Below are 25994 nucleotides of genomic sequence, written 5' to 3'. Positions count from 1 at the left end.
GTGATTACAGCCAGCCTAGTCTGAGTTTCCAGGCACAGCAGAACTCCTCATAGCCTACCAAGTAGCCCAGAGACCCACAACCATCATATATTCATTGTGCTGTGACTTTAATCAGCCTGAAACTCTACATCAGTATGCAAAAATCTAAACCACCCCTTCTGTTTGTATGTAAATGTGCATAATCACTGCATGAATCTGTCACGGAACTCTATTACAGTACAGAACAAATGTACAGTACACTAGAGCATGGAACTACCAATGTTATTAAATTAGGCATTAACACATATTCAAATAACTGACAATAATGGACACTTTGAGATATACACTATATGGACAAAAGTATTGGGTCACTCGTCTTAATCATTGAATTCAGGGGTTTCATTCAGTCTCATTGCCATAGGTGTAAAAAATCAAGCACCTAGCCATGCAGTCTGCCTTCACAACCACTTGTGAAATAATGGCTCGTTCTAAAGAGCTCACTGAACGTGGTTCTGTAATAGGATGCACCGTTGCAACAAGTCAGTTCGTGAAAGTTCTTCTCCTAGATCAGGGGTGGCCAACCAGTCAGAGGTTAAGAGCCAAAAATGTTACTGCAAAGAGCTACATCATACACACAGTCACAGATGTGCACCCCCCCCCCCCCTTCTCATTCTCTCTTTTGTTCTCAGCCGTTCTCTGTGCTTCCTCACTCTCTTCCTCCCCTCTCTCTCACACAGCCAAAAATTTAAATCTAAAACCACACACACACGCACACACACACACACACACACACAGACGTATGTTGACCCAAACATTGTATACATAGTAGCTTGAGATCAGCCCGTTTGACATTGGGATATTTTTCCATTGGCACAGTTTTCCAGAACTCAAGGGTCCCTTCCCTCAGAGCAGGTTTCAGTCGGTCTTCCTCAGAAAGTTCAATCATCTCCAACTGGGCCGCCGCCTCATACATGACTAGCGGGGCTTTCAAACAGTCCGTCTCAGCATTAAAAGGGTCGACGAGGAACGTAATCTGTGACCTTTTCAGCTGTAGATCATGGACCCAGGTCGCAAAGTTTTCGTGCACTGTTTCCAATGTTGCATATCGGGCTGTTTGCTTTCTCAGGGTGGCACCGGTGGCTTGTCCGCTTGCTTTTAGCAGAGAGGGAAAATGCGCTAATTCTCCCTTTTGAAGAAGTGTCTTAAACAGTTTTAGTTTGTTAACAAACGCAAATACACTTTGCACTAGGTCAGGCAGCATTTTTATATGAATATGAACTCTCCCACTCTACTAAAAACGTCCGATGTTCGTCTTCATATTTTCGCTTAGCTGTGCATTTTTTCCCTGCAATTTTAGGATCAAACTCAGATGGTCAGATAGTGTTTACTCAACGATAGGTTTTTCCCCCCTCGCAGGTGATTGGTTCACTGCATCGCAGGCATAAAATTCAATATGAACTGAAGAGCCGCATGAAACTGGGCAAAGAGCCGCACGCGGCTCGAGAGCCGCGGGTTGGCCACCCCTGTCCTAGATATTCCACGATCAACTGTAAGTGGTATTATTGCAAAGTGGAAACATAAAGTGGCAGATGGATGATCGTGCTCTCCAACGGGCAAGATAAAACCTGGTTGCAGAGAATGTTCACTATTATAGATTTCCATCTCGTTCCATCTGGTGGTTTCTGGTCCATAATAATCCTTTAAGATGCTTGAAAAATTCCGAAACGTGTATTTACTGTATGTTACAAATGTCTACACTTGAAGGTGTGGCAAAAAGCTCACTGTCAAATAAGGAGCGAGACTCCATAATTGCTCAAAATGTGCTAAGCCGCACACTTTCGAACGGTCCTCCTCTAAAGCATTCATGTTACACTTGGTGACGGAAGTAGTTGAGTGAAGAATGTTAAAATACTTTACACCTCTACACACCTGGCCAGTTGCAGTACAGTAGACATGCTTGGTAGATCGTCAGCTTCAGAAAGTTACAAAAATTGACAGACGCAGCCCCCCAATGTGTTTGAAGCTAACTTAAAACATCAAGTGTCAGATAAAGAATTAATAAAGGATAAAGGATTGCATGTGATGAGAGCACAGATGTGACAGACACTGCACAGCTGTTCATTTTGTTTTGCGGGGAGTTGACGATAACTTTTGCGTTACGGAAGAGCTGCTTGGTCTTACGAGTCTAAAGGGCACAACATAATTCGAACACGAGGACTTTACCAGAGAATTTCAAGCTTTCCTGTCTGATGTCGATGCTGAATATGGGGAAGTACTCCACAGTTCTGATGTGCGCTGGCTGAGTCGCGGCTCCGTGATCAGAAATCGATCTGTTTTTGAAAGAGAAGGACCGACCTCTTCATGAACTGAGTGACCCTCCGTGTTTGGCAGACCTGGCATATTTAGTTGATCTTACTGGTCATCTCAACACTGAACAAGAGCCGACTGCGCACATGAAAGCATTCTGTGTGAAGCTCCGTCTCTTTGAGACAACTTCAATGTTGCGCACTTCCCCACTCAAATATGTGAGCAAACATTTTCTCTGTTAACTCTGAACAAAAGCAGGTTGAGAACCTAAATGACCGACAGCCATCTCTGTGATGTCCTTCGTATCTCAAACACCAAACTTACTCCTGACCTGCAGCATCCTTCAGTCCAAAGCATCACTGCTCCCACTGAGTCCAACGCTGTTCCCATTACAGGAGAGTTAAAACATATATTACAAAGTATTCATGTTAATAAGCTACATTTTTCAATTAAAGTTGATAACATTTTCTAACTAGCGTTAGTTGATGTGTTGACAAGCCCAATAACTTATTTGTTTAACAAGCTTGAAATATATCCATCCCCTTCTCCCCTCATTTCACCCCCTCCCCCCTTGATTTATTTTTTAGGCAATATACCTCAAAAAGAGTGGCCCAGCCCTTCTTTCTGTATGTGGCCCTCAGTGAAAAAAAGTTTGGACACCCCTGACTTAAAGGATTGTACCTATTTCAAGCTAATGTACTTGCAAGATTCTCGCTGTTCGGGTTGTATCCCCATGATTGTTTGCACTTTTTGTAACAAACTTTGGATAAAAGCGTCAGCTAAATGAACTGTAATGTAATGTAACATAGACTTGGCACCTTGCAATGGCTGCCCTGTCCTGGCTGCAATTTTCACAGATACTTAATCAACGCCCAAGCTGATGATCATCCCCTGCCAGTTACAGTTTATCAAACCCTCTGTCTCACCTTGATGTCTCCCCACCTGTTCATTACCAGAATAACAGCATAAATGACAGAGCGGAATGGAAGACAAATCACGGGAGAGTTCCCTTATCCTCTCAGACAACGTTCACTCTCACACCCTCACACCCTCGCTTCGGCTGATGACAACAGTTAACTTAAGTTTGTATTAAGGATGTTTGTTTGGTTGGAAGCGGCAGCGGTGAAAGGTTTTGACCCTACATGCTCCCTGCAGTCCCTCCAGCTGCCAGACACAGAAACCAAGAGCAGTCGACACCCAGCCCCCTGCAACTTTTGACCTTTGGCACCTTGACTGTGACAAAAGTTGTGTCACATTTATTGGACACACTTTAGCAGCTCCGCTCTTACAACTCCTGTCTGTTAAATGTTGATATCTGTACATTTGGTTGCTACTTAGTCAAGTGAAAATAATTCCATTCAAGAATTATTTGTTTGTTCAATAATGAGAAATCAAAACATTTAAAAAGATATTACAACTTTTAAAGTGTTCGCCTTAAATTTGACTTACTTTATTACACCCGAGTTATTCTACAGATACAACCCAACGGAAGAAGATAACAAACTCTTCTTTATCTTATCATTGTCCTTGAAACAACAGTAAGGGTTTTTTCTCAAATGTTTTCCAAACAGAAATGATTGAAACAAATGGTTCTCAATCATTTTGCACCATTTCAATTTTCAGGTCACTGCAAGTGACCTTTAAAAAGTCAAATGTGCACACCATAGCGATGGCATTGATGCATCAGGCAGCTCTGGGACCTGGTGTCTGACTTTATCCAGGTACAAGTATAAGAACATGCTGGCTATTAACAGTCATTCACTTCAGGAGCAATGAAAACATGTGCTCCAGTTTCAAAGTCTCCGCTTAAACATCCTTTCTAACTGCATGCACTACATAATCTGACAAACCACAACTTTCATTTGAGGAAGCAATTGAAAGCTTTACTTATATTTGTCACATTTGACTAGTTTTCAGTAGCTGCAGAACTTGAAAACTGGGGATAATTGTATTTCGATCAAACATAATTGGAGCAGTGTGGAGCTTGCTTAAGGACACCTCGGCAGTGCCCCTAAGGTGAACTGGTACCTCTCAAAGTACTGCTGTTCAAAATAACGTAACCCCCAAAATGGGTTTGTCTTAGAAATGTTAAAAAAAAAAGCATTGACCATTTTTTTAAATAATAAATGGCATTAGATGTAGTGTTACTTTCCCCACATTCCTGGTCTCTTTCCACCATCACTATCAAAGTAAGGCATAAAATGCCCAAAAACATCATCTTAAAAAAAACAATCATTTGAAAATGAGTTTCTTTTTAGAAATGCAGACAATCATGTGAGTATGTACAAGACCTTGCAGGCCTGCAAGGTCTTGTACATACTCACATGATTGTCTGAATTGTCTGGGCACAGCCTAGTGTTCACAATGCCATCAACAATCTAAAATAAATGAGCAATCATCATCATCATCATCATCGGATATTCCATCTCATTTCCTGGCTTATACTAAACCACCAATTCTGTTCAGAGGCAACAGGAGCAGATGGCCATGGTTTAAGAAGGCACTAAACAGTGAAGAGACCATCACCCACAGGAGACAAAAACACAAGAGGTCACACACTCTCACTGGCAGCCCCTGTGATGGGCCATCAGCCAGGACACTTGTAACCAAGTGTAAACACAATAAAATATTGCACGGTGTTACCGAGAAGACCTGCATCTGACCTTTGATCTTAAAGAGTTGTATTATCAGCCCCAGCATGGATATCTCCTTTTCATTTCTGATATCTTATATTAACGTGCACTACCATCATCTGCAGTTTATGCAGTTCAATTTGTATGTAGGTGACCTCCCTTTCTGGGGCACATTTTTCTGTAAAATGCATGCATGTTCCGTGAACAATTGTTATGAGTTACTATGCTTCTGTGGTAAATTTGGCACACACATGGTACAGAAATAATAACAGAATTTAATTTAAAATGTCAATTTTTTAAATCTGGTTGACCCGTTATTCACACAATCCTCATTCATCTACATAGTAAATCGTTGTGGGTGTTATAGCGACTAAATCGGACTACTTTCATGTAAAAGTCCGCTTGTTTTGTCCGAGAGGTAATGTAGTGTTAGAAATCCCTCATGGTCTAACGTCGGCTGATCTCTGGGCAGTTCCGCCTGCACAATAAGCTACACTGACCGGTTTGGCTCTATCAGTCCATGTCAGAGTTGGAGATTTTGTTTGATCGCTTCACATTTAAATACCGTTAAATGGTGATCACACCTCGTGCTGCATTATGAACATAGTGATAGCTAACGCTAGTGCCTTTTAGTGCCTAGAAGATGTGTATTGGATAAGTTAGCTAACTAAGTGAAGCACTGTGAAGTAATTGCGCTTTAGAAGGTCAACTGGCATAAGCTATCGCAGTGTATGGGTTAATAAACCAAAGCCTGAATGAAAACAAAGTGGGCACGGGTAAAACATGTACACAAAAGATGTTTAAAGCGAAAAGTTGTTCAAATGACGAATACGACTGCATTGATATCGCTATTCACATGGCAGAGGCTCGGGCATTTAGAGGGAAACACGTGGTAAATATCTGCAGTTGTAATTTCAACTCAGAAAGATAAGAACCAGAGCAAATGTGTTGAGTAGAGGCGGACTACACCGCCCAGACTGCCACTCACCTTGTGAACAAGTCTCCAGTCACTGGCTCCAAACGCGGCTCACTCCTCGTTCCAGCGAAGCTAACTACTCTTCACTGGTCTCATGGAGAGTTTCATATTTGTCTGTAAACGGTGCTTATATACGTAGACAAATTAGCTAACACAACACAGATGTTAACGCTATTTCTCGTGGTTACGAGATCACAAATTCCATTGTCGTTCTGTCCAGACTTGCAAATGTCCACTCAGGCATCCAACTTTCACTAGTTTAAACACCTAACGCCTCCGTGGAAAAAAATCAGTGCAGTTATTCCATGCAGTAGAAAGTAATGCTAATTGTAGTTTCTTTCCTCCGCAGGTTTCTTCCCCCACATGTAGCCGGTAGGTAGTGGTGGGAAAGGTTTGGTGCTGCGCACAGCTCTCCACAGGCGTAAAAAGAGGTCTAGCAAAGGGGGATATATCATGCTGCCTTCATGTGCTCCTCGTATTTTCCAAAACCGAGTCAGAAAGTAAGGTAGGCACACAGTGCACATTTAGAAAAACAAGTCTAATTTCCGGTGCTAATTCTTGGTTGTAAAATAAAAATAATTGAACAAAACTACTTTCAAATAGAGTAACGGGTTGCTGGCATGTACATGATGATACAGGGGAAGTCTTCAAACTGTATGTGTATGTTATAGTAGACGATATTTGAAGAGCTAAACTGTATTCTGAACAGTATCCAGAGGGAGCTGTTTTTGGCTCTCACATAACTTAGATAGACTATACTTAGGAATGAATCAGCAGCTGTTCAGGTTGGTAAACACGACATTTAATGAAATTATGTAATTTCATATTGAGGCTTCCACTGCGTCAATGTGTGCTGCGATGTACCGTAAATCCAATATTTCCTCTTACTTTGAAGGCAGCATTAGCTGCTGGAGAAATGACTGGTACATGGCAGACCCCTTCTGGACAACAGGAGACATGCAGTCCATACATAGACTGTATTTGACAGCTGGAATGGTTTAGTACCCAAAGTTTGTCACTTCACTGACAGGCTTTTCTAGGTACCCATCTAACATCATTAACTTAACATTTATTCAGAGAGATAAAGTTGATGCCTGGTTGAAATAGTGAAAGCTATGATGTAAATAAATCCATTCATTAAAATTAACGTATCTCTCTCAAGCACCCATGCTTACCACTATGAGTTTCTAAACTATATACTGATAAATCAGCTAATGTAAGGAAACACTGGAGATTAATAAATATACTGTTTCCCTTGCTATTTTGAAATAAGCACCAGCCTTTGGCTATAATGCAGCATTAAACTAGTATGGGTGGAATTAAAGCTGTAAAGATTTCCTGTGCTCCATGATGTTGTCTGGGGTCCAGTCTTTACCCGCTCCCCCATTTACAGAGGACATGTCATGCTCTGAGACATGACATGCATATCAATAGAGACCACACACAGATTACAAAACCTGCTGCACACACTTGTCTTCTTTCAGGAGGGTGTATCTTTGGCCCCTCTTGTGAAAAGAAGCCTTTTATCGCCCCTCTCTTAATTCTACTATAATGAGGACTGAAGCTAGATAAGCTACACTCACTTCAAAGATCGCTCAGCCCCACCCCTCAGTTCAAAGGCAAGACAACAACAGTGGGGTCTACTCTGCTCTTGCAGTGCAGTATACTTCCATGTTATAATATTAATTTCTAAATACATGTCAGGAAGTATTGTAAACAAAATGTTACACAAATTCTGTCCTTAATATGGCAACATAATTATGTCTGAGATAAGATCAATAACACCCATCTAAGATATAATATCATGCATCTTTACATATACAATATGAAGTCATATACATGTGCAGTGGTTGGGTGTATAATTGATGGACACGAGGAGGAGTACAGAGCACTGGCAGAAAATTGTGTGCAGGGTTTAGAGGATATCATCTGCTTATGAATGTGGCCAAGACCAGTGAGCTGGTGACCGACTTCAGAAGGAATGGGACGGCTTCACAGCCACTGTGTATTCAGGCAGAGGGGGCTGATGTGCTGGAGGATTACAGGTACCTGGGAGTGCACATCGACAGCAGACTGAACCGGAAGACCAATACTAATATTGGTGTATATAAGCTGTATATAAGAAGGGGGTGAGCAGACTATTACCTAAGGAAGCGGAGATCTGTCAACTTGTGCATCTTCTTTCAGTCTGTTGTGACCAGTGCACTGTACTTGGCTGTAGCCTGCTGGGGGAGCGGTATTGGAGCCGGGGATACCAGCAGACTTAATAAACTGATTAGGAAGGCTGGCTGGTTATTGACTGCAAACCAGACACCTTTGGAGTTGTGGTGGAGAGGAGGACACTGAACAAAACTGTTATCCATGATGGATGATCCTGACCTCCCTCTCAATCTGCTGGACAGACACCAGAGCTCTTTCTCTAACAGGCTGATTCAGCTCAGGAAATCTTTCCTGCCAACAGCAACAGCAACACCTCACCTCTGGCTAACGTAGAACTCCCTGCTTTATAGTTTATTTTTAAACTAAATAAATACAGTATTTTTGAAAAATCAAAAATCTCTCTCTATCTTTCTCTCTCGCTCTCTCTCTCTCTCTTTCTCTAACTGACTGACTGACTGAGATTTAGGACTCGTTTAAAACTCTACTGAAGGGATGAGTCTTCCAAAAGACAGAAGATCTGACATGCTTTTCCAAAATTTGTGTTTAGTTGGGTTGAGATCACGTGACTATGAAGCATATGATTCACCTCATTTTCATCCTCATCATACATCCAACATAAGGATGCATGTATTTGTCTCAGTGTACAGTACTGACTGTTATTGACACAACATATAACAAGTACATGAGAGGTTTGGCGTACAACAGAGAACTGCAAGTGAAGTAATGATAATAACCCAATCAGTAGAAGCTCCCAAATCCCATTGTCAGAAAACCAAAAGACAGAGAAGTACACACTGAAGGACATGCTTGAATTATGCCCGTGCACTAACAAAATGTAATTATTTATTAATACAAAAGGGTGGAGACTATTTAGAACATGTCAGAATTACCGCCCAAAACCACTATTACCCAGCTAAATACAAAACACTATATGTGGGTAATAGACTTTTTTGAAGTTGATAGTACCGTCATACCCAGGAATTCTATGGGGACCCCTCGGTTTGTGTGGCTGTTTGTGTGGATTTGTGTGTACGTTTCTCAGCACAGGCCTGTATTCATAGCAGGGTGACAGAGAAGTGAGTTTGAAAAGTGGAAAAGCAGAGTGTGAATGGGCATGCCTGTCTGTCAGGAGCAACTCACTGTATTCATGTCCCTGTGAAAAACACTGAGGCATTCATCCCCACAGTTCACACACACACACACACACACACACCCACACACACACACACACACACACACACACACACACATACACACACACACCAACTTGTCTTTAGAGAGCAAAGAGAAGCTGGGTTGGCTGGGAGTAGGGTTGGGGCTGGGAGGCTGTCTCATAGGCAGTGGGTGGGGGAGGTGTGGGTAGCAGTGTTTCAGAGGACTCTCCAGTCTCTGCTCTAATGTGCTTTAATACTTTACTGATGGGAATAAAAACTCAGCTGTACATCAAACACCTCTCAAAAACCTTTCTCTCACTTTTCTTCAACCCTGAAACTTCCTAGAGAACATTTTGGGGGAAAACTCACAAGGTTTAAATATTTATTTGAAGTTTGACATAGTTATCCATAGCTGAAACTATACTTTACGTAAGCCCAGTCTCTATGAATGATGAATGATACAAGGATTGATCTCATAGCCTTAATTAGCTATTTAAATGAAAGGAAAATGTCTGAAGATGCCCTCATAATGTTAAGAAATCCTTTAAAAAATGCTGGATTAAATCAGGAGTAATCCACCAAATTTATTGGAATCGGTTAATGAGTTTTGAAAAGTCCTGCTAACCGGTCTCGTTATTCATTTGTTTGCTTGATAGCAGGGTATCTGCAAAAGGGTCAATTGAATATGGTGTAAAATTAAGCTATGAGCCAATGAATAACTGTAAGGTGTAAATGCAACATTCTAAATAATTTTCCAGGATTCCTTTGCTGAAGACAGTTTCGTATGATTAACAAGCACCACAGCTACTAAATGGATATAGATGTGAGATTTTTTTGTTGGCTCTCAAGGTAAAGACTTAGCCTACCTTTGAAGCTCAACAATAACATTTATTTTGTTGATAAATAGTTGTTTTTTTAAAAAGCTATTTTTTAATTTTCCCACATGGCCACAGATATTCTCGCCCAAATACAGTATAAGCAAGTTATCCATTTCTAAACTGTGTGGGCTGATGTGTGAGGTAGGGCTACTAGTACTTAAGGGATAGCTTCACTTTTTTTTCAAGTCTGGTGAGTCTGAATGTTTATAGCAAGCGAAACCTGTTTCAGTGTTTACATGGCCACCAGATTATTGTCTTTAACACAAGGGTCTAAAATGACCCGTGTGTGTAAAGTGTGATAACAATGAAAAAAAGAGATACTATAATAATAATAATGTTGTTAAAAATAATTATTATGGCAGTGATTTGGACCAAACAACACATTTCATATTTGAAATCTTTATTTGTCACACTCGCACATAACATACATCATACAGCCCTGTACCCTGTGAGATATTGAATTGTTAGTGTGTCTGTAGTATAACTGTAGTGAACTGTGGTGAATGTATACAAGGAATGAAGAAAATAAAAGAAAACTGATTTAAATAAAAACATATGGGAACAGCACAAACTGCCATCTCAGTGCATACATGCCTCACAGATGACAGTCACATGTTTGTGCTCCTTCACGGGGCTGTTGCACATTTTCAGTCTTTGGCAGTTGTGCAGATCTTCCTCTTCATTTTGGCTCTCCTGTCAGGTGTCCTCCTGTAGCTGGTTGGTGGCTGCGTTTGTTCTTTTTAGGCCACATCTTTCCTTTGCTCCTGTAATGTGCTTTTGGAGGTGGGGCGTGCCCTCCATGTGCCTCTTCATATGTGGCATGATAAGCTCTTTGCCCAGCTCCTTGATGAATAGCCGCCGTGCAGTGGTCACACCACCCATGTAATCAGGGTGTTGTGCAGTGAAGTTGGAGTAGGCATTGAGGGTGGCAACATCCAGCACATTGTGCCAGAGCACCATGGGCCACCTCTGTGTTCTCCGTTTACATGTGTAGGTGCAAACCATCTGATCCATTGTGTCCACTCCTGATTTTGTTTTGTTGTGGTACTGGATCACTTCTGGTTTCTTCTTCACACTGTTGTCATCCACTGCTCTGTCATCATGCATGGTGCTCAGGAGGACAACAGCCTTCCCCTTCTTCGGCACATAGCTCGCCATGGTCATGTTGCCACTGAATCCAAATACTGAGCTATGCTCGATTTGGATGGCTTCGTGACAATCGGTATGTCCGGCTTGTTCTGGTGAAGAGTCCCCACAATAGTCAAGTTCTTCTCAAGGAGCTTCTCAGCCAGAGGGATATGGTTGAAGAAGTTGTCCATTGTGACTGTCATCTGTGAAGCATGTATGCACTGAGATGGCAGTTTGTGCTGTTCCCATATGTTTTTATTTAATCAGTTTTCTTTTCTTTTCTTCATTCATTGTATACATTCACCACAGTTCACTACAGTTATACTACAGACACACTAACAGTTCAATATCTCACAGGGTTATCGGCTGTATAATGTATGTTATGTGTGAGTGTAACAAATAAAGATTTCAAATATTAAATGTGTTGTTTGGTCCAAACCACTGCTATAATAATTATTTTTAACAACATTATTATTATAGTATGTCTTTTTTTCATTTTTATCACACTTGACACATTTTTAAACCTGATGTAGTAATACAACAACACTTTTAGTTAATAAATTAAGAAAGGGGGAATGAAAACAATGATTTGTGGTTATCAAAAACAAGATATTTAATGAATACTTGGAATATAAAATGATTAAATAAATAGATTTCCATAAATATAGCAAAGAAACACTCAGCCATGCATGAAATAACATAGGAAACAAATACGGGTCCAATGTTGCGCATTAGAAGGGTAGTGATACAAAACAATGTTTTATTCAAAAAGTAAGAAAGGAAAAATTAAAATAAGAATTTGTGATGATCAAAAACAAGTTAATTGAGGAATTCTGAATGATTAAAGTAATTAATTGCAAAGATATTTACAATTAAAACTCATTCGGGTCATTTTCGACCCATGTTGTGTATCAAAGGAGACAGGGGTGGACAAATGTGAACCTATCCTTTAAGACTATCCACATTTACCAGCAGATGGCGTACCCGTACTTTCAATAACTTTTATAAACTCCTCCTTCCATGTGCTCTGGGCTGTGTTTCAGTGCCATTGTAGCACAAAGTCTAAATCAATTCCCCCTTTCTGAAACTCGAGATAGTTCTTCAGAAACAAACCCAGCAAATTCGACACGACACAGCCACATAAAGTGAGACAAAACCTTTCTTTTCACAAAAGCCTTTCCGTAAAGTCTGTTGTTGTTGTTTTTGTTGTTGTCCTGCATTTTAGCGCCTTGAGATTGCTTTTAGCTTTGAAAGGCGCTTTATAAATACAATTTATTATTATTATTATTATTATTATTATTATTATTATTATTATTATTATTATTATTATTTATTTAATTCATTTTTTCATTATTATTATTATTATTATTATTAGATGTCACCGTTCATGTGGACCAAACACTATTTTTTAAGCATAACTATACCAATTTCATGAAATAAATCAAATGAAAATATTAATTGTTGGGGGAAGAACAACGTCCTTTCTAAGCGGACACGCGCCATCGTACGTACGCGCTTCCGTAAACCAGTGACAAAGATGGCGGACGCCGCCTTATCAGGTAAGCCGACTTCATCGGCAGTTCAGACAATGTTTTTTCAATAATTTTGCTTACGATGTACAATTTGCAGCATACCATATTAGCTGCGCAATAGTGTAGCATTTCCCAAGAGTCCTATCTGCAGTGGAGCTTTTACTGTAACGGGACTCTGTATGAAAGAAAATGCTGTCCCTAACGCTGCTAGCTAGCGCATTGGCTAGCTAAACTGGCCCACAGTTGATCAACACTCGGCTTCTGCAACAACCTTGATTTACCATTATGAAGCTAGCCGGCAGAGAAAAGGCTACATGCTGATTCAGTGCGCTCCACAAATCACATTTGACTGGGGTATATTGTGTTGCTGTTACTGTGTTCGCAAGGCGGGGCCCGCAACTAGCTTGATGGGTAAATTACTTAGATAACGTTAGCTGGCAGCACAGCTCCGCTTTCCGGAAGAAATTGTCAAATATTGTTCATCCCTAAAAACTGAAACCAAGGTATTCTTTGACAACTTGTAAATACAGTCTTACTGCTTACGTATCGCCAACCGCTCTACTAAGCAGTATTATTTGACATTTACTAATTAAGGAAGCAACTCATTAAACTGCTAGCTACGTAAAGTAGTTCCTCATCCTTTGGCTACACCAAAGATAATAACTTCACCTAATGCCAGTTTGGGCAAACTATTACTAATGATAGCTTCTTTAAAATAATCTATGTGATGAATGAAGGAATACCATTTAGATAAAAATCGACATAGTTAAATTTGTTGTCATTCAATGTTTGATATATTTGCACTAAACATTTCACATACACTTTAAATACATTTTTAAGTTGGAATATAAACGTAGGAAAATGTGAAAACTACACATGTTTCTCTGACTCAGAGATCCAGAAATCAGAATCAAAGATAGTCCTCAGTCCTGCCCTCTTTCGCCCTGTCCATGAAGCTTGGTCTGTATGACCCTGACACTGTCTAGGTGACACAGCTCAATGCTAGATGTTGGGTTCAACTTTGTTTTATCTTTCCTTTTAATAATATAAATTTTAACAGACCACAGTATAATTCAGACACCAAATGTCTTATTTACATTTGAAATGGTTTTGGCCCCAAAATAAGAAGATTAAATGATTCAAACGTCCATTCGGTTGATGTCCCCACAATGTTGCATCACAGGTGAGAATATTGTTGGAACTTGGATTCTGAATGAATTTTCCAGTGCAGAATAGCGTAAGTGACCCTCTATCATCATTGGATGAATGGTGCAATTGGGCTCTAAATATTTAGTACGTATAAGTATTTAGAGTTAGTACGTTTTTCTTTGGGCCCTCTGCAGTCTCCTCAGTGGTTACATAGAAAAGGTTTAAACTGTGATTGTGCTAACCCTCGAATAACCTTCCATTTTTATTGTGAAGTTTAAGAAGAGCTTTGTTAAAGCAACACGTTACCTGTTAATTACAGCTGGTTAGAGGCATTGTTTTGCACGCGTGGTGCGCGAGGCAAGGTTTTATTTGTAGTGCCCTCCTCTCCTCCGAGTCAGAGACTGTAAACCAGGGGTCCCCAAACTTTTTCCTGTGAGGGCCACATAATTGTTCCCTTCTCTGATGGGGGCCGGGGTCAGTTTGTAACAGAAAAAGTGTGACGATCGCAGGGGTGCCTAAACGTAAACATTTATTGTTTTCCAGAAAGCCACACATAACCAAATATTAATAACCCTTTCCGGGATCTTCACAGAAATAACAGATGAGACAAACAGCCTTTTCTTTGCATTGAACAAAAAAAGAATCGTTTGACCACTGCAGGTTAAATACCCTGCATTCTGAATCAATTTTTCTCTTACCTAACCTTTTCGCCATTATTCCGTTCTATTTGACAGGGGCTAGTCTAGGATTCGCGTGGCCAGACTGAAAAAAAAATCATAATGCGTCCCTGGTATTGTTCAGGGGGCCGGGCCAAATGTGGAGGCGGGCCGTATCCGGCCCGCGGGCCTTAGTTTGGGGACCACTGCTGTAAACACTGAAACGTGCACATAAATTAGATAAATAACATAAATCTCTACTTTAATTAATGTAAAAAGTGAGTTGTGAATATAAAAATAAAGAAATCCAGGAAAAACAAACAAAAACCACCTTGAATTTCAGGGGGGCGCAGCGCCCCTCCAAGACAATGGTAGGGGAAACACTGGTATGACTTTTGTGACTGAATTTTTTCCCAGTGTATGAATAGACAGAAATGATTTAATCGTCCTTTTTCTGTGTGTATGTGAAGGCATCGTAGTTCCTCGTAGCTTTCGACTGCTGGAGGAACTGGAAGAAGGTCAGAAGGGAGGAGGAGACGGTACAGTGAGCTGGGGCCTGGCAGATGATGACGACATGACGCTAACTCACTGGAATGGAATGATCTTCGGCCCCTCCAAGGTGAACTACTCCCTGGGCCTACAGAACTAATACACCATACTGCTCTGTCTTCAGTGGACCGTCTAACTCTTAGCAGTTCAGGATTGTTAAAAGTTTTTATAAAAAGAAAACATTTTGAGCGCTCCAAACGCTGACTGGTGTCCCTAATGAGTAGACTTCTTATTTAATTTAAAACCAGTACATAAAGGGCTTATGTTGCTTGTGCTGACCTGAATCAATGGCTTGTCTCATAAGAAAAGAAAAGCAATGCCAGCAACATGGTAAACAGTGTGTTCTATTTGGCTGTGTGGGTGTGCTGCACTTACATACTCAATTGTAGCAAGGGTGGGGAAACACTGTTAAATGGAGTGCATGTGGTACATAAGGTTGCATGCATGGCTATACATCTGTCAGCTAATGAGCAAACAGCAGTAGTTCTGTAGAGGATGTTGTGACACTTCTTGTTGAGGATAAGCTGTAATAGGGTGAACTAGAAACAGGTAAATATCAGGTAGGGCAACCTTCTAAAAAGCTCTTTGACAGCGAGTATGCGAAATATGCAACATTACATCATGCAGGCCTAACTTACTTAGCAGCTGCTCTAACTCATTGGTTTATTTGAAAACATTTAGGATTTTTCCAAACACGGCGAAGTAGTTCGATGAGGAGCAGCAGGAGAAAGGCAATTTTTGCATTGAGGGTGAACTTCCCACAAGCCATCAGAGTAAACAACAACACTTTTTGTTGTCTTTGTGAAACATGTCCCCACTGCTGCCAGCAGGATGGTGACATAGTGAATGCAGCTGGATGTCTTTGAGTTTGTGAAGACTCTGTTGCAGTGTGCTTGAAACTTTGAGGTGGAATATGCATGTTTTCCTTAGAGCCAAAATTGAGGGTGTTCTTTTTCCTTTGATGGCACTTGCATGGTTCAGCCTACCCTCTACCCTCTAGAGCAGTCTTTCTCAAAGAGTGGTCCAGTGGTCCGCGAGTATATTTGTAAAATGTCACGTTTGAAATCAATTTATAAGTTCAAACTGTTTAAAAATGACAAGTATAGAGTGTAGCATAGATGTAGCCTAGTTACGCAGCTATGTGTAGATCTTAGATGGTAAAACGAACCTACGCAGCTGCGTAGGTTCGTTTTATGTTCTTACATCATAAATGATCTGCACGGTCAACTGACAAGATGGATCGATGGCTAAAGACCGGGTCAGTTAAAAGAAAATTAAATGAACAATCTGACGCGACAGGCAAGGTGCATCGTCCTGATGCAGCTGCTTCAGCAGCTTCAAGTGCTTCAGCCGCAGCAACAAGTCATTTTGTGTCCGTTACTGAGTCCCAGGAGAGCGGTTCGCCGTCCAACCACCACCCGCCTGAAAGCTGTGAAACTCGGCATGAACGTGGAAAGTCCAGCGCTAAAGTGAAAAGAAAATATCACAGCGACATAAGATTTGGAATTGTTTGGACTGGAGATGAAGAGGATCCCATTCCTCACTTTGCTTTGTGCTACGAGTCGTTGGCGAACGAGGCTATGAAACCCGCCGAGCTCAAGCGACATTTTGAGAGCTAACACAAAGATTACATTGGGAAACCTTTAAGTGTTTGAGAGAACGTGATGAACTCAAGAAACAAATGACATTAGAAACTGTGAAGGCTACAGAGGCATCATATAGGCTATCCCTTCTCATCGCAAAAACAGGTAAACCTCATTAGATAGGTGAGAATTGAGTCAAACCAGCTGCCAAGATCATGACTACATTATTGTTTGGGGAGAAAGCAAGCGACAAAATTAACAGGGTCCCCTCTCCAATGACACTGTCCAGCGGCGAATAACAGCCATGGCTGACAATGTGAAAGATCAGCTGATCACACGTTTACGCCAAAGCCAGTTTTTCACACTGCAACTGGACGAGTCGACTGATATCGGGAATGAGGCAAATCTGCTGTGTTTTGTAAGGTACATTTATGCTACATTAAATAATTAACTTGTGTTTATTGTTAACTTCCTCTTAAACTTGGACCTGCAACCATAGTTTTACTGTATTTTATTTTGGAAAATCCACAGCGGAAGTTTGTGTCGTACTAAATGTGGTGAATTTTTTGTATCTTGCTGAGGGTACGTTCACTCTGACACTCAGTAATAAACTCAGTAATAAATGTAGTCTACGTTTCATTTGATGTGTACAATCTATCAGCATTTACCGTTGTTGGAAAAATATATTTAAATAAACCCACAAAGTCAGGATCAAAATCAAATAAGAGTTTTAATCAATATTCTTGCAAGAAGGAGCAGAATTATACATACAAAAAGATGTACAAACGCTCACACGTAAGCTTGTAAGACTGCCGTGTGCTGCTCAGAGGAGTGAATCCTCTGCTGCGGTATTTATACTGAATTCAAAAGTCAGGAGGTAGTTCAGGTCAGTCCCTCTTGTTTACACAACATGGTGGTTTGCAGGAGAGACAGATGGTCTTATTATCTGGAGTTAAATCGCATATGAACGAAATGCTTGTAGAATCCGTAGTTGTATTTGTATTGTTGATTTAATGTGTGAATGAGCGATATAGAGACGGTCACATAAAGCTCATTATTAGGCTGTCATTTGTAATATATTGTTGGAGTGGTAAGCAGGCCTATTGTTTATGGATATTTGGGGAGTTAGGTGTTCCGTCAGTGTTTTTTATTGGTTAAGTGGTCCTTGGTCTGAAAAAGTTTGAGAAACACTGCTCTACAGCAGGGGTATTCAGCTAGAATTCAAAGAGGTCCAGTTAGAGATAATTTCCTCAAGCAAAGGTCCGGAACATCCTAATGTCTAACGTGCATTATGAATTAGTGTGATATGTATTGAAGCAGCCCAGTAGCTGTATCAACGTCTGCATGTCATCAACAACTGACTTTCAAATCTAATAAAAAACGTACAATTCAAAAACATTTTGGCAATATTTATTGTCACTTAACATTGAACTATACAGATATATAATACTGTAGATATGTATAATTTTCTTCTCGGGCTGCATTTAAAAATATAAGAGAAAATAAATAAAATGGCTTTTGAAAAATTGTGCATCTTAAAATAAAGTGCCTCTTAACTTTAGAAAAATAAAATAAAGTGCTTAAGTTTTGTTTTCCCTCAAGGTTTCAGCTACTGCACTCATGCACTTGACAGTCCCTCCATCAGTAAATGTTTTTTTGTGTTGACCCAGAATCTTAGCAACTCTGAGGGAAAATGAGCAGGTTGTTGGGCAGTGAATGAAGGGGTCAGAATCCTGCTGGCTTGATCATATTGTGCTCTGTGACCTCAGTTCAGACTTGAGTGGATGTGTTTGGTCAAACACTTTGTGCTCTGTCTCATAGTGGCGTTTCACATTGACACTGTTTTTACTGTCCACTTTTCTCTTGGAGAGCGCCATGTGTAGTTACTTTTCACTCATCTCTCCGTCTGTGTTTCTCTCCCTGTCTCCCAGGCATCTTTTTCAACAAAGAAATTCAGGCAGTGTATTTTCTTCAAATTCAGTATATTCAGACCACTATTACTCAGTGCCAGAAGCACTTGGAGAGATTCTTCACTGTTTTGCAAGAACAATAAGAGAGTTATCTTTTGAATGAGACCAAAATCATGCAGCTGGTGCAAATGGTTGAAGAGCAGCTTTCAATTTACTTTGGGTATGTCGTTTGTAGGTATTTTCGGGTAAATTCGCCCACACTGTAAGAGGTTAAGGGCACCTTGAGTGGAGATTATTGTCAACCGCTGTTCAACAATGAACAGTGGAGCTCAATGTTGATTGCTCTTTCTTTGAGCTAACCTGTAGTCTTTTCTTTGTCTTCTTTCTTGTAGACTGTCTATGAAGGCAGGATATACAGTCTGAAAATAGAATGTGGATCCAGATACCCAGAGTGCCCCCCCCATGTCCGCTTTGTGAACAAGATCAACCTGAGTGGCGTACATAGTTCAAATGGAGTGGTAAGTATCCAAATTTTACTGCGCATCCACTCTTGCCTGTTTGATCAACATTCTAAATTCATCATTAATTTCAAGCATTTATTTGTATTATGTGGAATAAATTGGACCAATGCAATATACACAGTGTTTCCCACTGGATTTTGACGCACTGTGGTGGGTGGTCCACCGAAGTTAGGCATGCTCCCCCAGAAGAACATTTTATACATTTTAAAGTTAAATGCATCAATCTGTTTCACTTTGAGAGCAAAAGCATGAGGTTAGATATATTAAGAGCTTTGTGCTCTATAACCAATTTAATCATAAACACATTGGTTGTATATAATAGATATACAAATCTAATCCGTGCCCCCACTCTAACCCACCTCAAGCTCGCACACTTGCGCACCCTCTCGCACTCGCACCCACTCGCACCCACTCACTCGCAGACCCCTCTGAAGCTGCGAGCCTTCACCTTCACCGTATATGCCCGGGCATTGACCAATGGCCAATTGTGCCCGTTGACAAGTGTAAAAATACACTGCCACCATTGTCACCAGTGGAATTTCAGACTTGATTTAGGCTTCAGTCTTAGTGTTAGCTTTTAGTAGTAAATTGTTGGAGTGGCCTGCTTATGTTAAAAACACTGATATAGTAACTTTGTTCTGACATTAATGTTACAGTCAGACTCAACGGGCTGCATGTTCTGCTGCTTCACATGTCATATGCCCAGGGTCCTTCACATACCTTATTTTTGGTAGATTGTGTAATTCTTCTGACAGAAAAATAAAACGGGCTTTGACCCTCTGCTGTGTACGAAAGCCATTCTATCTCGGAAAGGTTAACAGATCCGCCCACTCAGCTGTCCATGGCGCTCGGCTTCCTGTGTTCACATCTCTTATTAATGCTTCCATAGTGCAGAGACAAAACAAAATGTATCGCTTTGCGAAGCGCCACCAAGTCCAGAGAGAACGCCAATGTGAGTGTTTAGGAACCGATAAGCAGAACCAAAGCTCTCTTTTTCACCTGGTACCTGCCATTTTGGATTCGGTTCTTACTTGGTACAGAGTTTCCCTTCCCAATCCTAGGTCTCTGTGACTTAGAATCACATGTATACAATAAGATACAAAATGCACTTTTTTAGCCAAGCCCTGTATTTGATCTAAGATTGTAGGTATTACATGCAAAGACAAACTTAGAGCATATGTACATGAGTAACCTGCCTAGAATGGCCTTGTACATTAAAATATAGCAGTGCTGCATCCTGCGCATAGCTAGTGAAGACCATCTGACCAGATTGTACTATGTACAGCGACAAGTCCTGTGGTTTAAAATATATCCCAAAGCAGCATGTGTCAAGTAAGCCAAAGTAGTGGGACAAGCACAGCTGTAAATGGTCACCATATTATAGCTCAGAAAGGAGAGGGCCTGTAACCAGACGTTGACATGAGGGTGTAGGGTAACATAACTTTAATCTATTTAAGAAGCTTAGTGTGAACTTGAGTTTATTAGAGTTCCAATTTGATGCTTGACATTTAGATTGTTGTCCAACCAAATGCCCAGATAGAGTCCTCTGTCTCAAACTTCTCTCAGACTCAGGAGCTTGTTTAGCCCTAAAATGCTTTTGTGAACTACTGTTTACACCTGAAACAGGAGTCCTAAAGTTAGGACTGATATTGATATGACCCCATATTTATAGGATATACTCCTAACTCCTATTTAGAGCTACCTTTAGCTTCTAAAATTGGTTTAACATTTCTTTACATATTTTTATTTAAAAAGCTATTGAAATAATTGAATTGCACTCTTTGTTCTAACACTAGCATTAGATATATTTAACCTTAATGCCAGGCTGCACAATACCTTTAATAATAAAAGATCAATCCCACCTCCTTCAGGTGGACATAAAGGCGTTGACAGCACTGTGCAGATGGAAAAACTCCTACAACATCCGGATGGTGCTGCAGGTGCTCAGAGAGCACATGCTGATGAAAGAGAACAACAGGCTTTCCCAGCCGTCCGAAGGCCAGGTGTTCAGCAACTGAGGCGCCTGCTGCTATCCCCCTGTCTCTCTGTCTCTCTCTGTCTCTCTCTCACACACACACACACACACACACACACACACACACACACACACACACACACACAGACACACAGACACACAGACACACAGACACACACAGACACACACAGAAACACACAGAAAATCCTAAACACCTAACACTGACTCTGTTACTTTCAAACTACACCATCATGTTATCCAAGACTCCCACTTCCCATTGGACAGAGAGAGGATGTGCACCCAGTGCCCAGTCATCCATAAAATTCATGGTGCAGACATTACAAAACAAAAATACAACTTACTAATGTTGTTTTTTATTATCATCCTGTGTGTTCTACATCCAGATTATAAAATAACAACTGTCTTGATTGAGTGTGCCAGTTATGTGTGTGCGTGCTGAATTCTTCTCAAGTGGTGTCACATAGTCCCTGTTCTATGGGTTTGAATCAACTCACTACTCGGCAAAACAAATGTACTTCTGTAACTCCAAACAAAATGTTGATAATTCTGGGTTGTTTTTTAAGCAACAAACGTCAACATCTTGCAGTATGCTGAAACCCCATAGAGGAAAAACATGCACCCACCACAATGCTTTGCTTGGTCTCCCAGGCCGCGTTAGTCTCAAATTCCCCAGCTTCTGCAATCCCGAAGATGTGAATTTCACGGGCCTTCCTTAAACATTGCATGTCCGGTACATGGGATTAAAGTACTACTAGACATTTAACAACGTATGGATCACCAGGGCACTGCTGGCTCATCACTCATGTTCTCAGAATTGTCCTCTGTGTGCCATATGGTTCATAGTGCTTTGTGATGGTGATTGTTTATTTTAGCAGCCGGGGGGGGGGGGGGCGGGCACAGACCCTTGTGCTTTCTCTCTTCAGAAAACGTAGAGTTTGTGCGCTTGGAACCTATTCATGGCCACTGTATTGTGGCCTGAGCCGAGCAGGAGGAGCTGTGATTTTTTTTTTTTGTTTGCTGTTCTTGTTTTGGTTTCTTCAATCTCTGGGCTGTACTCCACTGAACGCAATGTACGGCTTTGGATGTTTATTTTATAATGGGTTGAATCTAATCAGGGTGATGGTGACCTGTTGCATGGTTTTATTTGAATTAAACGTTATTACTTTTGCATGCGTTTGTGTCATGATTCTCGAGGGCACATACACTGTATTTTTTAAGTTGGTCTGAAAACAGTAGGTGTCCATATGAAGGTTGAAAGATGTTTTTTCTTGCTGTAATCATTCTTCCTGTTTATACAGGCACCTGAATCTGGCAAAATTGAAGCGGCAAGATTTCCTGAATATTATATCCTATTATGAGTCGAGGTCCAAAAACGCTGGATATTACATTTCCCATTATGCAACCAATAGCATTAGACCCCCCGGACAGTTAAATGTCTAAGACTTCCAAACTCTGCGCTCTCAGCTTGTAATGCTGGGTTTATTTTCTGAGTTATCTTGTCAGGTATTTTTTTATTTTACCTTTATTTTACCAGGCTAGGTCTCATTGATATTAAAAATCTCTTTGAAGATTTTTAGATATGACAAACTACTCCTGCCACAGAGCAAACTGTACAACTGTTTTTACAGTACGCTTCACTGAGATTTCTGTGTAAAATCAGGGAAGTTCCCATCACGCCACCTTTTATCTCTGAAGTATTTTCTGCTTAAAATAACTTTACAATGGTAACTAAGTTGGGTAAATTGCAAACAGAAAAACCTTAGTGGCCATGATGCTAACATACTCTATTCTTCATACATAGACAATAATGTGTTGGGAAACTCTCTCTCTGGTATGAAGAGTTGACATTTCTCATCTGGGCAACGCTTGTTTGGAACAATTCTACATGCTGGTTTTGGTGAGCTTCTGCACCCAGCCTGTAAAGGTTATCATGGCAGAGATGTTTCTATATTAAGCCTCAGTGTCTCTTATATTCTTGAGCTGCATTTTGCACATTCATTCATGTTACAAACCTAAGTGAGAGAGACTAGAGCACCCAGCAGAATAATACAGTGTCATCCATCACTTTTGGAGAGGCATCAATGGTCAAAGTAAGCTGTGGAGTTTAGCACTTGTCGTCCTTCATTCTGAGCTGTCAGCAGCTGTTGCTTCTATTTGCCTCTTCTCTGCAGGGAAACAAAGAGTGGCACATGACCTGAGCTTGGGGGAGAAAAGATTGGTGAATCGATCACACTGGGTGTTACAGCTGGGTGCCCTTAACTCCGTTATATGCCATACACACAAGCTTTGGACTATGGACTTCTTCCAAGGAGAAACCATCAGCTAGATGCAATGCTGTATACTAAACTAACTCCTGAGTGCAAATGGACAAACAATAATTCATTTGACAATAGATTGTGCCTTATCCATTCTAAAATGAGTTGATTATGTGGACAAATTTCAATATCAAAAACAAAATGAAATTCAATTTTTTTTTTATATTTTTCTTTTGTCATATTAATGTGACGTGTTTGTCACATTAATATAACATACAGGTGCATCTCAATACATTAGAATATCATGGAAAAGTCCGTTTATTTCACTAATTCAATTCAAAAAGTGAAACTCATATTATATGGATTCATTACACACAAAGTGAAATATTTCAAGCCTTTATTTGTTTTAATCTTGATTACGGTTTACAGCTAATGAAAACACAAAAATCAGTATCTCAGAAAATTTGAATATTGTGAAAAAGTTCAATATTGTTGACTCACGGTGTCACACTCTAATCAACTAATTAACTCAAAACACCTGCAAAGGTTTCCTGATCCTTTAAATGGTCTCAATCTGTTTCAGCAGGCTTCACAATCATGGGGAAGACTGCTGACTTGACAGTTGTTCAGACAACAGTCATTGACACTCCACAAGGAGGGGAAGCCTCAAAAGGTCATTGCTAAAGAAGCTGGCTGTTCCCAGAGTGCTGTATCCAAACATATCCATAGAAAGTTGAATGGAAGGAAAAGGTGCACAAGCAACAGGGATAACCGCAGCCTTGAGAGGATCGTCAAGAAGAGGCCATTCAAACATTTGGGGGAGGACTGAGGCTGGAGTCAGTGAAGAGCCACCACGCACAGACGTATCCAGGAACATGGGCTACAACTGTCGCATTCCTCATGTCAAGCCACTCCTGAACCAGAGACAACGTCCGAAGTGTCTTACCTGGGCTAAGGAGAAGAAGAACCGGTCTATTGCTCAGTGGTCCAAAGTCCTCTTTTCAGATGAAAGTAGATTTTGCATTTCATTTAGAAATCAAGGTCCCAGAGTCTGGAGGAAGAGTGGAGAGGCACAGAATCCAAGGTACTTGAAGTCCAGTGTGAAGTTTCCACAGTCAGTAATGATTTTGGGAGCCATGTCATTGGCTGGTGTTGGTCCACTGTGTTATCTCAAGTCCAAAGTGAACGCAGCCGTCTACCAGGAAGCTTTAGAGCACTTCATGCTTCCTTCTTCTGAGAAGCTTTTTGGAGATGCTGATTTCAATTTCCAGCAGGACTTGGCACCTGCCCACACTGCCAAAAGTACTAATGCCTGGTTTAATGCCCATGGACTCAATGTGCTTGATTGGCCTGCAAACTTGCCTGACCTGAACCCTATAGAGAATCTCTGGGGTATTGTCAAGAGGAAGATGAGAGACACGAGACCCAACGATGCAGACGAGCTGAAGGCCGCTATCGAAGCAACCTGGGCTTCCATAACCCCTCAGCAGTGCCACAGGCTGATCGCCTCCATGCCGCATTGATGCAGTAATTCATACAAAAGGAGGCCCAACCAAGTACTGAGTGCAGACACATGAACGTACTTTTCAGAAGGCCGACATTTCTATATTAAAATTCCTTTTTTTTATTGGTCTTATGTAATATTCAAATTTTCGGAGATACTGATTTTTGGGTTTTCATTAGCTGTAAACCGTAATCAAGATTAAAACAAATAAAGGCTTGAAATATTTAACTTTGTGTAATGAATCCATATAATATATGACTTTCACTTTTTGAATTGAATTTGTGAAATAAACTAACTTTTCCACGATATTCTAATTCATTGAGATGTACCTGTATGCTGTCAGAGTTCCACATCTAATCGTTGAAACGAGAGACACACGAACGGACGGGGAATAAGGAACTTTTTGACTAACAGGTACCTATTACATTCTTCTTTTTTCTTCTTCTTGTGATTTATATATTATTACAGTATGACCTTCTAAAAAACAATCTGGCATTTGGAAGGAATTTAAAGAAAACTTCTGGGTAATGAGGTCTCTATAAATCAGCTGTGATTTCTACAGTAAACACTGAACTGAAGTGAAAAGCAGGAGTGTGGACGCCGGTGTAGACGGAGGAGTCACCACCTGTCCCAGAGCAACACAAACACATTGAAACACTTCATTCCACAATGTGTGTGTACATACATGTGTAGGTATCTTCTTACCACAATATAGTGACGTGTTTACAGTCAATTGATCCTGTTTCTTCATGAACAACGCTGTAACATTTACATGTTAAAAATCTTTTTACACAATAAAATACTGTGTTCACTCAGGACAACAAACTCTATTTCAAATGTGTACAGATCTTGTTCCTACAATATAACGTCTTGCTCCCTCATAATATCAACATCTGAATATGGATCTTGGATAACTTCTTAACACAAAATATGGATCTCGTTCGATCCATCCATGTATTATCTATACCTGTAAAAACCATAGAAACTACAGGAATATCTTATTTCCACAAATTAAGATAACATTAATAATATCTTATTTTTGGACGATGAATAACTAATAATATGATAATGGAAAAGGTAAGTTTTCCTGGCCCCCTTTTTGCACCAGAGCAACAGTTCAGTCA

At 40.5% G+C, this 25994-nt stretch overlaps 2 protein-coding genes across 2 annotated transcripts in view; one reads left to right on the top strand and one right to left on the bottom strand.

The window, feature by feature from the left end:
- Nucleotides 1-6306, bottom strand: part of plxnb1b (plexin b1b) — a 108584-nt gene extending 102278 nt beyond the window's left edge. Inside the window, 1 exon segment of the mRNA XM_029431107.1 lies at nucleotides 5908-6306. The gene's annotated coding sequence lies outside the window, so the exon portion shown is untranslated.
- Nucleotides 6307-12687: 6381 nt separating this feature from the next.
- Nucleotides 12688-22279, top strand: LOC115008565 (ubiquitin-conjugating enzyme E2 variant 1-like). The gene is made up of 4 exons (XM_029432248.1): nucleotides 12688-12774; nucleotides 15023-15171; nucleotides 18987-19112; nucleotides 20987-22279. Exons 1-4 carry the CDS (start codon nucleotides 12753-12755, stop codon nucleotides 21131-21133), a joined length of 444 nt encoding a protein of 147 aa, XP_029288108.1. The 5' UTR covers nucleotides 12688-12752; the 3' UTR covers nucleotides 21134-22279.
- The last annotated feature ends 3715 nt before the right edge of the window (nucleotides 22280-25994 follow it).

Source organism: Cottoperca gobio, chromosome 5 (genome assembly GCF_900634415.1).
Source record: "Cottoperca gobio chromosome 5, fCotGob3.1, whole genome shotgun sequence".
Lineage (NCBI taxonomy): Eukaryota > Metazoa > Chordata > Actinopteri > Perciformes > Bovichtidae > Cottoperca > Cottoperca gobio.
Note: the sequence above shows the minus strand (reverse complement) of the source record. Positions and strands in the feature narration are given on the sequence as shown.

Excerpts from the sequence above, each read along its gene's own strand:
- LOC115008565 (XM_029432248.1), top strand. The coding sequence starts at position 12,753 with ATGGCGGACGCCGCCTTATCAG. Across the intron at positions 12,775-15,022 it reads GGCGGACGCCGCCTTATCAG|GCATCGTAGTTCCTCGTAGC; the intron begins GTAAGCCGACTT and ends GTGTATGTGAAG. Across the intron at positions 19,113-20,986 it reads TACATAGTTCAAATGGAGTG|GTGGACATAAAGGCGTTGAC; the intron begins GTAAGTATCCAA and ends CACCTCCTTCAG.